This window comes from Mytilus californianus, unplaced genomic scaffold, assembly GCF_021869535.1.
Source record: "Mytilus californianus isolate M0D057914Y unplaced genomic scaffold, xbMytCali1.0.p SCAF_3, whole genome shotgun sequence".
Lineage (NCBI taxonomy): Eukaryota > Metazoa > Mollusca > Bivalvia > Mytilida > Mytilidae > Mytilus > Mytilus californianus.
The window spans coordinates 75895706-75908454 of record NW_026262679.1 but is presented as its reverse complement, the minus strand read 5'-3'; the positions used below and the strand labels follow the sequence as shown (position 1 = coordinate 75908454).

Below are 12749 nucleotides of genomic sequence, written 5' to 3'. Positions count from 1 at the left end.
ATATTGGTATAGTATGTTAAGAAAGGAGTTACTGACTTTCTTATGAACAAATTTTCTTTTTTAGAATAATAGGATAAATTACGGTAGAAGTTTATTACTTTGACATAAACTTTTTTCTTCTCATAGAATAATACAGATGTATGCATTACGAGAAGACAGTGGAATGTTCACAGCAGAGGCAGCAGACGTCAGCAAGGTATATCTCGATTAATAGCCTAAGGCGGTACAGTGACCTATAATTGCTTATATCCACGTCATTTGAACTTTGGTGGATTGTTGTCTCATTGGCATGTTATCAGAGAAATATCAGCACATTTTCATGAAGCAAGAAAGCTGTCCATTTTTATATGACCGCAAAATTTTTTTTGGGATTGTATAATGGTATGATGTTGTCGTCTGCGTCGTCGTCCGAAGACACATTGGTTTTAATAATAACTTTAGTTTAAGTGAATGGATCTGTATGAAATTTTTTAAGAAGGTTCAATACCATCAAAGGAAGTTGGGATTGATTTTTGGGATGATGGTCCCAACAGTTTAGGAATTAGAGGCCCAAAAAGGGGCCCAAAACAAGCATTTTTCTAGTTTCAGGATAATAACTTGTGTATAAGTATTTCGATTGCTCTGAAATTGTACCACAATGTTTAATACCACAAGTAGAAGGTTGGGATTCATTTTAAGGGGTTATGGGGGCCAACAGTTTAGGAATTAAGGGCCAAAAAGGGGCCAAAAACAAGCATTTTTCTAGTTTCCAGACAATAACTTGTGTGTAAGTGTATGGATCTCTCTGACATTGTACCACAAGGTTCCATATAACAAAAGGAAGGCTGGGATTGAGTTTGGGGTTAATTGCCCCAAACATGTAGGAATTAGGGGCCAAAAAAGTGCCAAAAACAAGCATTTTTCTAGTTTCCAGACAATAACTTGTGTCAGTGTATTGATCTCTCTGAAATTGTACTACAAGGTTCCATACTACAAAGGAAAGGCTGGGATTGAGTTTTGGGGTTATTGCTCAAGGGGGGTTTCAAAAAGGGGGGGGGGGATTTTTTTCCAATTTTTTTTCAGGGATTCATATTTTTTTTTCAAAATTTTTTAAATTTCGAATTTTTGAAAAGGTTTAAGAAGAAATCTTCAATTCCTCAGTATTGCGCAATGGATTTGTAAGATCTTTGACCAAATTTATTTTGTGTCAGAAACCTATATTATGTCAAAATTTGATAACAATCCAAATTCAGACAGTATCAAGCTTGAATATTGTGTCCAAATTTGCCCCAACTGTTCAGGGTTCGACCTCTGCGGTCGTATCAGGCTGCGCTTAGTGAAGCATTTTATTCAATATTTTGTAACACATCCTGTAATATTTAAATTTGTTTCAAATTGCAAGCAGGTATTTTCTGGAAATATTGTTTTGATGGTATGTTTTGATGTTAAGAAATAGACAAGAATTAATTGCTCATTTTAGCGTCTTTTTGGTGTGTGCATATTTTAAATCCATTTATACAAAGCTTCCATGATATGATACTATCTTTCATTCCATTAATGTCAAGCAATGGATATTTGACTGTATAATAAAAAATTGGGAAGTCTGTATGACAAAAAATAAATATGGTGAAGACCACTAACTTTTCGATAAATATCTATAATATATTATTCATTAATCACAATGTTTTTAGCAGCAACATAATATTGTATATAATGAATGTAAAAAAGTTGATTATTTATTTCTGATGACTTCATCAAAAGAATATCCATCTGAAACATAAATTTTATGAACAATTGTTTCAATAAAAAGTATAATTTTATAGCAATATAGATGATAAATCTGCAAAAAAGCGTTCTAAAATGGTGATTCTTTAAACAAAAACAATGTACCAAATTAAATGTTGCTACAGTATTTTTATGCTTTTTTGCTATTTATCTATAACATCATTGAAGAAAGCTTTACAACACAAGCTGTTAATCTATTAACCAATTTTCTTACAAATGGCAAATTTTACTACAGACAGCAAGACCTTTTTAAAAATTAATTGATGTTGAAATGAAAATTACTCATTATCAGTTGAGTAAAAATAAGTTTGGATCTGTTTTCTTTGATAATTTTTAGTTTAAGCAGATAACAATTTTCATCAGATAAATAGAACTGATGACTTGCAAGAATATGAGTAAACTGATGACTGGTTTCTACTTTAACTCAATAATTGAATAGATAACTGGTTTCTGCTTCAACTCAATAATTGACTGTCATAGCCTAGACATCTGCATGACTGATACTGGACACTATGCATGTCATTATCTGTACCCTTTGCTTCATGTGTTTTAGCAACATCAGAGGAATTTATCTAAGGTAACGTAACCATGTGACCTGTACAGCTTCATGTATAGGTCAAATGTCAAAAGATCAAAAAGCATGAAAAGGACAGTTTGCATGATTAATAGTTTTAATGTTGTTATTTATGCCCAACGATTGTTTTTATTGTAGATTCAACAAAATTTAGATAAAAAAGTTTATTTTGTAGTTGCATATTTTTTGTAGTGTAGGACTGTAGGTTATAAATTTGATTTAAGCTGTTCCTATTGTGTCCAGAGTTTAGTGTAGTTACTATAAATGTAATGAATGACAAAATATAAGTGTTGTAGAGACCTAAAAGTTTGGAAATAAAAACTAAAATTTTGTTGCCCTGTTGTGTCAAACATGTGCTCTCACAAGGCATGTGTGCAAGTAATGCATGAAACAGATGTTCCTTATTGTGTGAAATAGATGGAAAAGTGTGTTGTATTGGTTGACTAACGTCTTGTAGTTATTCCTTGAGAAGTAAAATTCATTGTATGGAAATTCTTTCTTCACTAACATATGGATATTGTTGGGATTAATTGGATGGTATGTAGATTACCTACAAGTTTCATTTTATCTTGCATGCAATTTTTTTTAATCGAATGGCTTGAATGTCTTGGTAAATTTTTCTGTACATGTTTGTCAAGTTTTGCAATGCTATAGGAAATGCTTCAGTAGAATAAAGAGAATTATTGGTAGATTGTAGACAAATTACATGAAGCTGTTAGGTGTTATAAACTGTATTAACATCCAACTATACTTTTGGCAACATTAATATATTTCTCCTAATAAGGCTTTGTTGTTACTCCGTATCTTGTTTATTTCCGTCTTCTATACTGAACTTATATTCATATAAAATACGACCTTTTATAAACAATATATTACCATTGTATCCATTTCTAGATGAAATTCTGCTGATGTATTTTCTTCCTTACTTGAAGTTACTTTACTGGCCCTTTGAAATGTATTGTTAAGCAGTAGGAGTTACAAATTTTGATAAACTTTGTAATTCGATCTTTGTGCAAAATGGATAATTTTTTACGAGGGTCTCGAGTTATCAATTGTTGAACAGTTATTTGATGACACTTTTATAACATTTGTTATACTCAGTTCATATTTGAAAGTGCAACTATAAGAATTTGTTTTTCTGTTCTGTTTGGATTTCATGCTCACCTCCCAGTAATATACATTTACTGTTGGAAAAAAAAACATATAAATGAGTGTATACTTTAATACAGAAATGTACAATAATTGAATTTTTGGAATATCTTGTCCTAGAAGTGCTTCTTCTTTAAGTAAATGCTATATCCCATTTGTTTAGTTTTGAACTAATAAGCTGATACACATAGAAAATAGAATTGTTCAAGGAAATTCAAAGCTTAAAACAAAAAAAAACATCCTTATGGACGAAACTTGGGTCTCCACACATAAAAGTAGTCTGGGATTAAGGATTGCAGGCATGCAAAACATCAATGCAAATATCAATAGCTTTATGTAAATATATTATACAGATATTACAAATTGCTGCTAGAATTACTAGTTTTATCAATCAGAATAATTAAACAGATGATACTGATATTAACTTTTGTCCTTGTAGTAAGATGCTGCATGAATAAATAAATATTGACTTCCTCTGGTGTTGTGCTTTCACTGTAGTACCATTAACCTTATTTCATTTCATATTTCACTGTACTATAGTATTATTCACCATAAGACTTGGGTATTTCATTTTATCTTTCAACAGCATTGCATATATCATTTAGAGTGTCCATTATGAACTCATTTCAAATTTTATGAATGTTATCTCTCCTGCATAATTATTCTTCTTTGAAATGTCAATTTATGGATAATTGGATAATATTAGATACTGTAAACCAACTTATTTTTCAAATTTGCTTGAGGTAGTTGAATAAGGAAACTTCAAAGTTTTACATAATCGCGACAATTTATATTCACGTTATTTTTCTACTCATGAAAGTCGTGAAAATTAGTTGGTTTACAGTATCTTGGTGTAATCATAGATGTACAGAATTTTATATTGGGGTTAAATTCTGTACACCCCTGATTGCACAAAGATAACAAATTTATTTCTAATGAAGCGTTCCTTTACTAATTTTAATAATGGGGAACAGTTGAAAAATTCTTATGAAGAATTTCCACTGCACATTTTTTTCAACACAAATCTTGCTGCGCATTGTCAAATGTAACCTTTTATTATTTTTCTTTATTTTTGGGAATTTTGGAAATATTTGAATCCAGTCTATAAAATTCTGGAATAAGGGGGTGACTGACTCTTATAAAAATGTTTTTTTTTGTTACAGGAAGGATTTTATTATGTATGATTTCCATACTCCACATTTTATCAACTGCCCATTTAACTTTTCAATCTGATTTCAGGCAGAGTTAGCAAAGAAGCACAGTATAATGGGATCTGTATATAGTTCTCATCAAACAGATGGATCAATGACATTAGAATTATCACTGGAAATTAACAGGAAGTTACAAGCAGTGTTGGAGGACACATTACTGAAAAATATGACATTGAAGGTGAGTCATCTTGAAGGTCAACAGGCAGTTATGGGGAATGTTATATAGAGAACATAAAAAAACAAAATTTGACTTTGGCAACTTTGTTTTGTGATCTGCTGGAATTTACAGATATTTTTAAAACATGACCTTGAAAGTAACACATTCTTGATATAAACCGGTAGCTTCAGATATCCTTGTAAACAGAACATGTTGTTGAAATATGACATGAACTGAATCATAAATCTAATTTAAAATATTAGAGATTATATATAAATAATTATCCTGATATATCAAATCGTAAGGAAATTATGTTTCTGGAAATTTGAACGGCTATATATTATGTAAGAATTTTTATACATTAGGGCCCCACAACTAGGATGCAAAAGTATAATTTTCATTTTGACCTTCTGTCCATCTGCCTTTCAACAATTTTGTAAATGCAAACCTTAAATTTATGGATTTGATGCAGATAAAATTTTGTACAGTGTATATGTAGAAGATGATTTCCTGAATAAGGAAAATTAAGATTTCAAAATTTATTTGTACTGATCAACAGCACTTTTCAAAATTGTCACCAAAAATATGAATACATTCAAAGTGCTTAAATTCAACCAATTTTAATATCCAGAATGTAGGATATATATCATGAATTGAAGGAATTATCTGCTGGTTTCCATTTTAGAAGTATCTGTTGGTATCTATTTTCATATCTGTTTCTGTGCCTCACACAAAAATGTGCACGTGGGGCTCTTCCTGACATGTCAGTTTTTTGTCGAGTCGCAGAAAGCTTGACATAGGGATAGTGATCCGGCAGCGGCGGCGTTACCTAACTTCTTAAAAGCTTTATATTTTAGAAGGTGGAAGACCTGGATGCTTCATACTTTGTATATGGATGCCTCATGTTACGAAGTTTCCGTCAGTCACATGTCCAATGTCCTTGACCTCATTTTCATGGTTCAGTGACTACATGAAAAAAAAGTTAACGTTTTTTGTAATGTTAATTTCTCTCTTATTATAAGTAGTAGGATAACTATATTTGGTATGTGCGTACCTTGCAAGGTCCTCATGCCCGTCAGACAGTTTTCACTTGACCTCGACCTCATTTCATGGATCAGTGAACAAGGTTAAGTTTTGGTGGTCAAGTCCATATCTCAGATACTATAAGCAATAGGTCAAGTATAATCGGTGTATGGAAGGACTGTAAGGTGTACATGTCCAACTGGCAGGTGTCATCTGACCTTGACCTCATTTTTATGGTTCAGTGGTTATAGTTAAGTTTTTGTGTTTTGGTCTGTTTTTCTTATACTGTATGCAATAGGTCTACTATATTTGGTGTATGGAATGATTGTAAGGTGTACATGTCTAGCTGGCAGGTGTCATTTGACCTTGACCTCATTTTCATGGTTCAGTGGTCAAAGTTAAGATTTTGAGTTTTGGTCTTTTTTTCTAATACTATATGTAATAGGTCAACTATATTTGGTGTATGGAAATATTTTATGATCTATATGTCAGTCGCGCAGGTTTTATTTGACCTTGACCTCATTTTCACAGTTCATTGCTCAGTGTTAAGTTTTTGTGTTTTGGTCTGTTTTTCTTAAACTATAAGCAATAGGTCAACTTTATTTGTTGTATGGAAAAATTGTTAGCTGTACATGCCTGCCTGGCATGGTTCATCTGACCTTGACCTCATTTTCATGGTTCATTGGTCAATGTTTAGTTTTCTTGGTTAATGTTAAGTTTATGTGACAGTTGTAATAAAGCTTTATATTAAGGACTATCAACATAATATCAGTGATTAGTAAAGAAGGCGAGACATTTCAGCGTGTGCACTCTTGTCTAGTTTATGCCGTCTTGTTTTCTGCTGTGCACCACTCAGGAATAGAAGACATTCTCTTACCAATATAAATATCTGATGCTTTTCAACAGTTACAAGACTTCAAAGCTGCTTATCAAAAGTTTATTAGTTTTGTTAAATCTTGCAAGTTTGTTTTTGCAGTTGTATTGTATCTGAAATTTGTTTTACCTATGTGCTTCTCTGTTGTAGGAAAGTTTAGATACACTTGGAGCAGAAATATCAAGACTTTCTCAGGAAAATCGTAAAATACAAATACAACTTGATAAACAGAAAAGATGATATTAGCAATAGTCATAAATAAACAAAGTTTGACACTTCACTAAAGACCTTTCGCCTCCTGCCAATCATCTGTTGAAAGTAAATTGTGTCACAATGGTCATGAAGAGTATTTGATGCAATTTGACAATGCTAGCTAGTCTGTAATTTTATGGATGCATGCAGAATTTTATTTATTTATTTGTGATGAATTTACAATGTGTAATTGATTCGCATACTAGGTATCTTACAGTGTTTAATTATAATAACAAATACCAGTAGTAATGATCAGTTGTTAAAAATTGAGACCACATATTTTATTTTCATACAAAAAGAAAATGATAAAATTTATTGATACTGATTGCAACATATTGACCAATTAAAATTTCCACTTGAAGTGAAGCCTGTCTATTTAGGAATAAATTTCATGTTTACATTGGACAGGTGTATAGTTTTTCCTCCAACAATGAATAATTGGTATCATTAAAGTTCATGAATATGGATTTACTATTGGTCAATGTAAAAAAAGCAATTGATGCAATTTATTTTGAATATTTTATATATGAGTATTGATTATTTAAATTGGATCATAGAATTTTTACTAATCTTTAATTTAAAACAAATCATTATAAAGAAAAAGAGGTTTTAATCTCTTTTAGCTCTAACATGGATCTGCTTGGACTAGATTTTGACCATAATCAGAAAATTCAGATTTTATTGAGGGTTTAAAATATAGAGGTTTCCATTTATAATGGATTGACAAGGAAAAATACATTCCGATATTATCATGTATGATCACTAATCGTAATTTGCATATATATTGGGTTGATGAATACGTCATATTTTTTCTTAGTCATATTTCTGTACAACTTGAACTATAAATTTGTAGATGAAAATTATATGACCTAGCCAATCTCTTTTATTTTCCATGCAATTCTTTTGAAAAGAAAAAAAAAAGAATTATTCTGATTATTTAGTTATATTCTGATGGGAAACACTAAAAATTACTTATGATATATATACTCTTTTTTCTTTATAATTTATTATTATTTATCTTAAATAATAAAGCTTAAACTGAAAATTTGCAAATATGGATTGAAATGAATATATATATAAAGTTCATACAAATCAAATTAAATTACCAGTATGAAACAAATGCAAATATTCTCATGTATTTATAATAAACTTCTTTTGCAAACTAGGCAGATTAATCTCATATGACTATTAGCATTTTGAATTTCTTACTGATAGTGTGTTTGAACAAAAAAGTAATATATGTATATTTAATCGTGAAAGGAAACAATTTAAAGACAACTTGAATGAATATTATGCATATCATTATAATGGCTACACAAAATTTCTTAAATTGTTTCCTTATCAAGGAGTATATATTTGAAGCTATTTTCAGACAATATTGAGATAGATTATATGTATATATTGTTATATATGTTTTGTGAATATGTTTGAATTCTAAGAATAAATGTGCAATAAAAAATGTGTATAATTTAATTAAACTGAATATGTATAGTATTTTAAAAGTAGCTGGTGAGTAAACAGGGCCACATAGAATTGTTTTGTCTATATATGATTAAATAATAAGTAACAGTGTAAAGGGATCATAAGTATGTCTTACATGTAACAACATCCTATAAGAAATTTATCAGAAAATTCCATTTGTACATTTATAATTTATAGGTGAACCTTCTTTTCAAAGGGGTATGATGTTGATTGTCTATTGTACTGTGCAGTATTTTTTTTTTAGCAATTCCGGTTATCACTTTTTATGTATGAGGGTCTGGATGGGGGGTTTCTTATTTCTTTATTCTTTAATTTATTTTACCATTTTTCTCTATTCTTTAAATGTATACTATTGGGTTACAACCTTGTAGTTTTTAAACAAGGATTATTCAGTTGAAATATGTATACATGGTAACATGCAAGTGCTTTGAAGTGCTTTGAAAACAGGATATCTGTAGAAATATCACCTCAAAATTCTATATTTGTTTTAAAGGAATGATGACCTAGAATAATAATATTGTGTGAAAGAGTATAAATGAAGAGTGCCTACCTCACAAAAAATATATGAAATTCAATGTATACTGATTTTTTTTGGTGCTCCATGATTTGATAAAATGAAATTTTAATATTATATATCAAGCTATAAAATTATATCAGAAATTATTTTGTGAATTGCTTGCATACATAATTTTAAGGCAATTTACATATATTTAAACCATGCATTGCAAAATGGTTTCTTTGTGAAATCCACCGTAAGAAATGAATCATTAAAACTAGAAAAGAAGGATTTGATGTTTGTGATTTGTTAAGCAGATGGCTGTGATCATAATATTTATGTAATCAGCTTGGAAAAACTGTTTTATTCCAAATATGAAGTTGGAACCCCAAAATGTTTTTTGCAATGTTAAAAGGTTGTTAGTTTTATTAAAGATAAATTGGTGATGTCTCTCATATACAAAACGATGATGTCTCTCATATACAAAATAATTAACAATTTTTTACCCTATAAAGATATTTATACTGCAGTTAAAACACTTCTGATTGTCTTTATTTACCAAATATAGTAACAAAGAGATATTTCGAGCAATGTTGATTTCATGCCACATCACTTTTCTTCAGTCTAGGGTTCGTTTAGGGATGGAAAATAAATTGTATTTTTGTTAGTATTTCAATAACTTTAATTGTAGCCATTTGTAGCTGTAGTATAAAAACAATATTAGATATAGTTTCTAAGCCTCATACAAAAAGTTGATATTTTTCTGACGTTGACCTAATATTATATATTTATCAGGCTACTTGATGTATACCCTATACAGATATAATATTTATTGATGTATGCCCTATACAGATTATCTTTAAATCCATTTTTGATGTTAAGTGTATTTATTTATCTTCTTCTGTTTACTCTGTTCTGTATTGTTGTCTATTAACAATATTTGCAATAAAAACTACAATTTTTTATCAATTTTTTTTGTTCGATACTGATATTTTACAGCCATTACTTCGTTGTTGTTTTTTTGCTTTTTTGCCAGTTACATATAAATACTCTGTAAAATAGATTTATTGACTGATGTTTGCGGCAAGTTGTAAAATAGAAAAGTGATTGCAAATGATTTTACAGGAGATTTTTTTACAAGTTGTAAATGAAAGCTTCAGTCACATTTTGAAAAGGAATTTTCTTTTCCTAATTAATAAATTGCCAGAGAAAAAATAGCTAGTCTAAATTTTTGACTTGGATAAAAAAAAAATGATTTAAAATTGTTGTTTTATAGAATTGTTATAGTTTAATTTCATGTGTGAATGAAAAGATTACATGTTAAGTTGTTTATGGATGTTATTTTATTTTCCATTATGGAATAATTTATGTGATAAGAAACATAAAATGTTAAAAGAAGTGATTGTTGTGTATTTAATTCAAGTTTTATTCCCTTGGAAAAAGAACTAACTACAGGTTGTTTTCAAAAAATGCAAATCTTAATTACAGTGTACTAAATTCAAAAGATTGAGGTATACATCTTTCCAGTACCTGTGTTAAGCTCTAAATTTTCTCAAGTCTACACACAAGTTGTAAATTTCGAAACAGACTACCAAAGATATGTCTGACATCAACATTCAATCAATAAAAGTAAAAAAAAACACAAATATAAACAAAGACAACCTCCGATTCTGTTTTATGTCACAGTTCAGTTCTAGGAAAATATGTGACCTGCAAACATATAACTTGGTGTTAGAATGCATCAAAGAGAGCACATATGATTCCCATTTAAATTTGGTTACTGGGATGTGCATGGCTTTAATTCTTAGAATTGAATTCATATCTCCAGCACAGTTTAACTTACAATCTCAGAAGGAGATATTTTAATGGATCCATTGGTTGGTGTCAGCAAAAATCACCTATTCAAGTGCAGTAATTAGGCTTGCTTTTCAGTCATTTTTGCATTGAAATAAAGTTGCATTCAAATTTGTTCAAAAATATCCTCCTTTGACAGTACATCTTAATAGGATTCAAATCATTAATGGTTGCCAAAAACATCGTATTTGTTTTTTAGCAATTTTATTAAGAGATCCAAATCCAGCTAATTATTGGGAATAACTAACCAGTTTGTTTCTGAATTGGATTCCAAATGTGTTAATGGCTTTGAGGGGAATCCAATACCTGTAGCTGCAATAACATATATATATATATATATATATATATATGCTCAAGCTTGTTCCCCCTTTCAGAATAAGATAAAGTTTATGTCATTTACATTCATTCAATCTGTCGCAATGAATTAAATTTTTAAGAACCCCATCCAGGAAAAAAATATCACAGGGCTTCCCTGCTGAAAAATGTTTAACTTGACAACCAGCTGAACCTCCAAAATGATATACATAATGACTTTTTGAACTTCATGCAGATAAAAACTGGACTAGACTTCAATCCTAGTCTTAGCCTAATCTTTAGATCAAACCAAAACTGAAAAAAAAAGAAGAAAAAGTGTTGCAGCTTTTTATCCGACATATACAAAAAATTGAAAAACTAAATAAATTCCATATTTCAACTCTTATCTGGAGTGGTTTTCAACAGCAGAGAAAACTCCCATTTCGTGATTTTTTTCCCCAGTCTTAATAGTCAGCAGTACAAAAAAGTTCAACTAAAATGTAACTCAAACTCTAAATTGTAATAATATATGATACATAAAAAATGTACAGGGGTCTTGGCATAAAAAAAACTATTTTGAACGAGGAATTTTCTGAATCTGGAACATTTGATAAGAAATGTATTTAATAGTCAAAGACAAACTGACAATGCCATGGCAAAAACATAAAACAAAACACAACATAAAAAATCAAGATTGAGCAACACTAACTCCACCAAAAATCAGGGGTGATCTCGTGTGCTCTGGAAGGGTAAGCAGATCCTGCTCCACATGTTGCACTCATTCTGTTGCTCATGCAAGTACTAATTCTGTGATAAGTCTCATTTGGTGCTGTCACATTCAAGGAAAAGAGGACGGAATTGTGTTATCAACAATTGGAACATACCAGTAGTCCTCTGTATTAAAGATATTTCATAATGGTCAACCAACTTGTGATGCCCAGCATCTGTAACATTTTTGAAGGGATGACTTCAACTTTACCACTTGGAAACCTTGGTTTAACAGCTTACTTATAAGCAGCAACCCACAGTCAAAGAATTCATGGTAGGAAAAACAAGCTCAATATCATCTATATATTGGGAGATACATGTACATGTATCATATGCAGGCACTGCTGGAATTTTACTATTTTATTCTGAATATGCAAATATTTCATGAGATTTTTTTTGCAGCGTAACCATAAACAATATGTATTCTTCCTTTGCTGCATTTCAACAAAACTACTTATTTTTCATCTATTTTATTTGACTTTTTCATAACTGCAATGTACATTGTATTTGATCTTTTTTTTCTTTTTATTTTTTTGGGGGGGGATGTTATGAGTGCAATGCCATACAAAATTGATTATGGAAATTCTGATATAGTCTTCAGATGTTAAAAATGAGCCTCCTCATGGGGTTTTTGATTATGTGATTACTTGGCCGTTTTTATAGTGATTATTGGATTACCAGACCAAATATTTCATGATTATTTGATTATTTGATAATCTAGGACTGTATTTTTGATTATTTGATTATCTTGTTTAAAAAAATAATTAATATGATTATGTGATTATATTGGCAACAGATTTGTGATTATGTGATTACTTGGACACCCCATGAGGGGCCTCAAAAATGCATTT

At 30.2% G+C, this 12749-nt stretch overlaps 1 protein-coding gene across 2 annotated transcripts in view; it reads left to right on the top strand.

Annotated features, from left to right (window-relative positions):
- LOC127733239 (coiled-coil domain-containing protein 186-like) overlaps window positions 1-10380 on the top strand; it is a 37904-nt gene extending 27524 nt beyond the window's left edge. Inside the window, exons 16-19 of one of the 2 annotated variants that reach the window (XM_052242554.1) lie at window positions 127-196; window positions 2318-2341; window positions 4727-4876; window positions 6903-10380. In XM_052242554.1, the coding sequence (XP_052098514.1) occupies window positions 127-196; window positions 2318-2341; window positions 4727-4876; window positions 6903-6992 (334 nt within the window). In that variant the 3' untranslated portion in view covers window positions 6993-10380. The remainder of the gene's footprint in view (window positions 1-126; window positions 197-2317; window positions 2342-4726; window positions 4877-6902) is intronic. The other variant, XM_052242555.1, reaches the window with a different exon arrangement.
- The last annotated feature ends 2369 nt before the right edge of the window (window positions 10381-12749 follow it).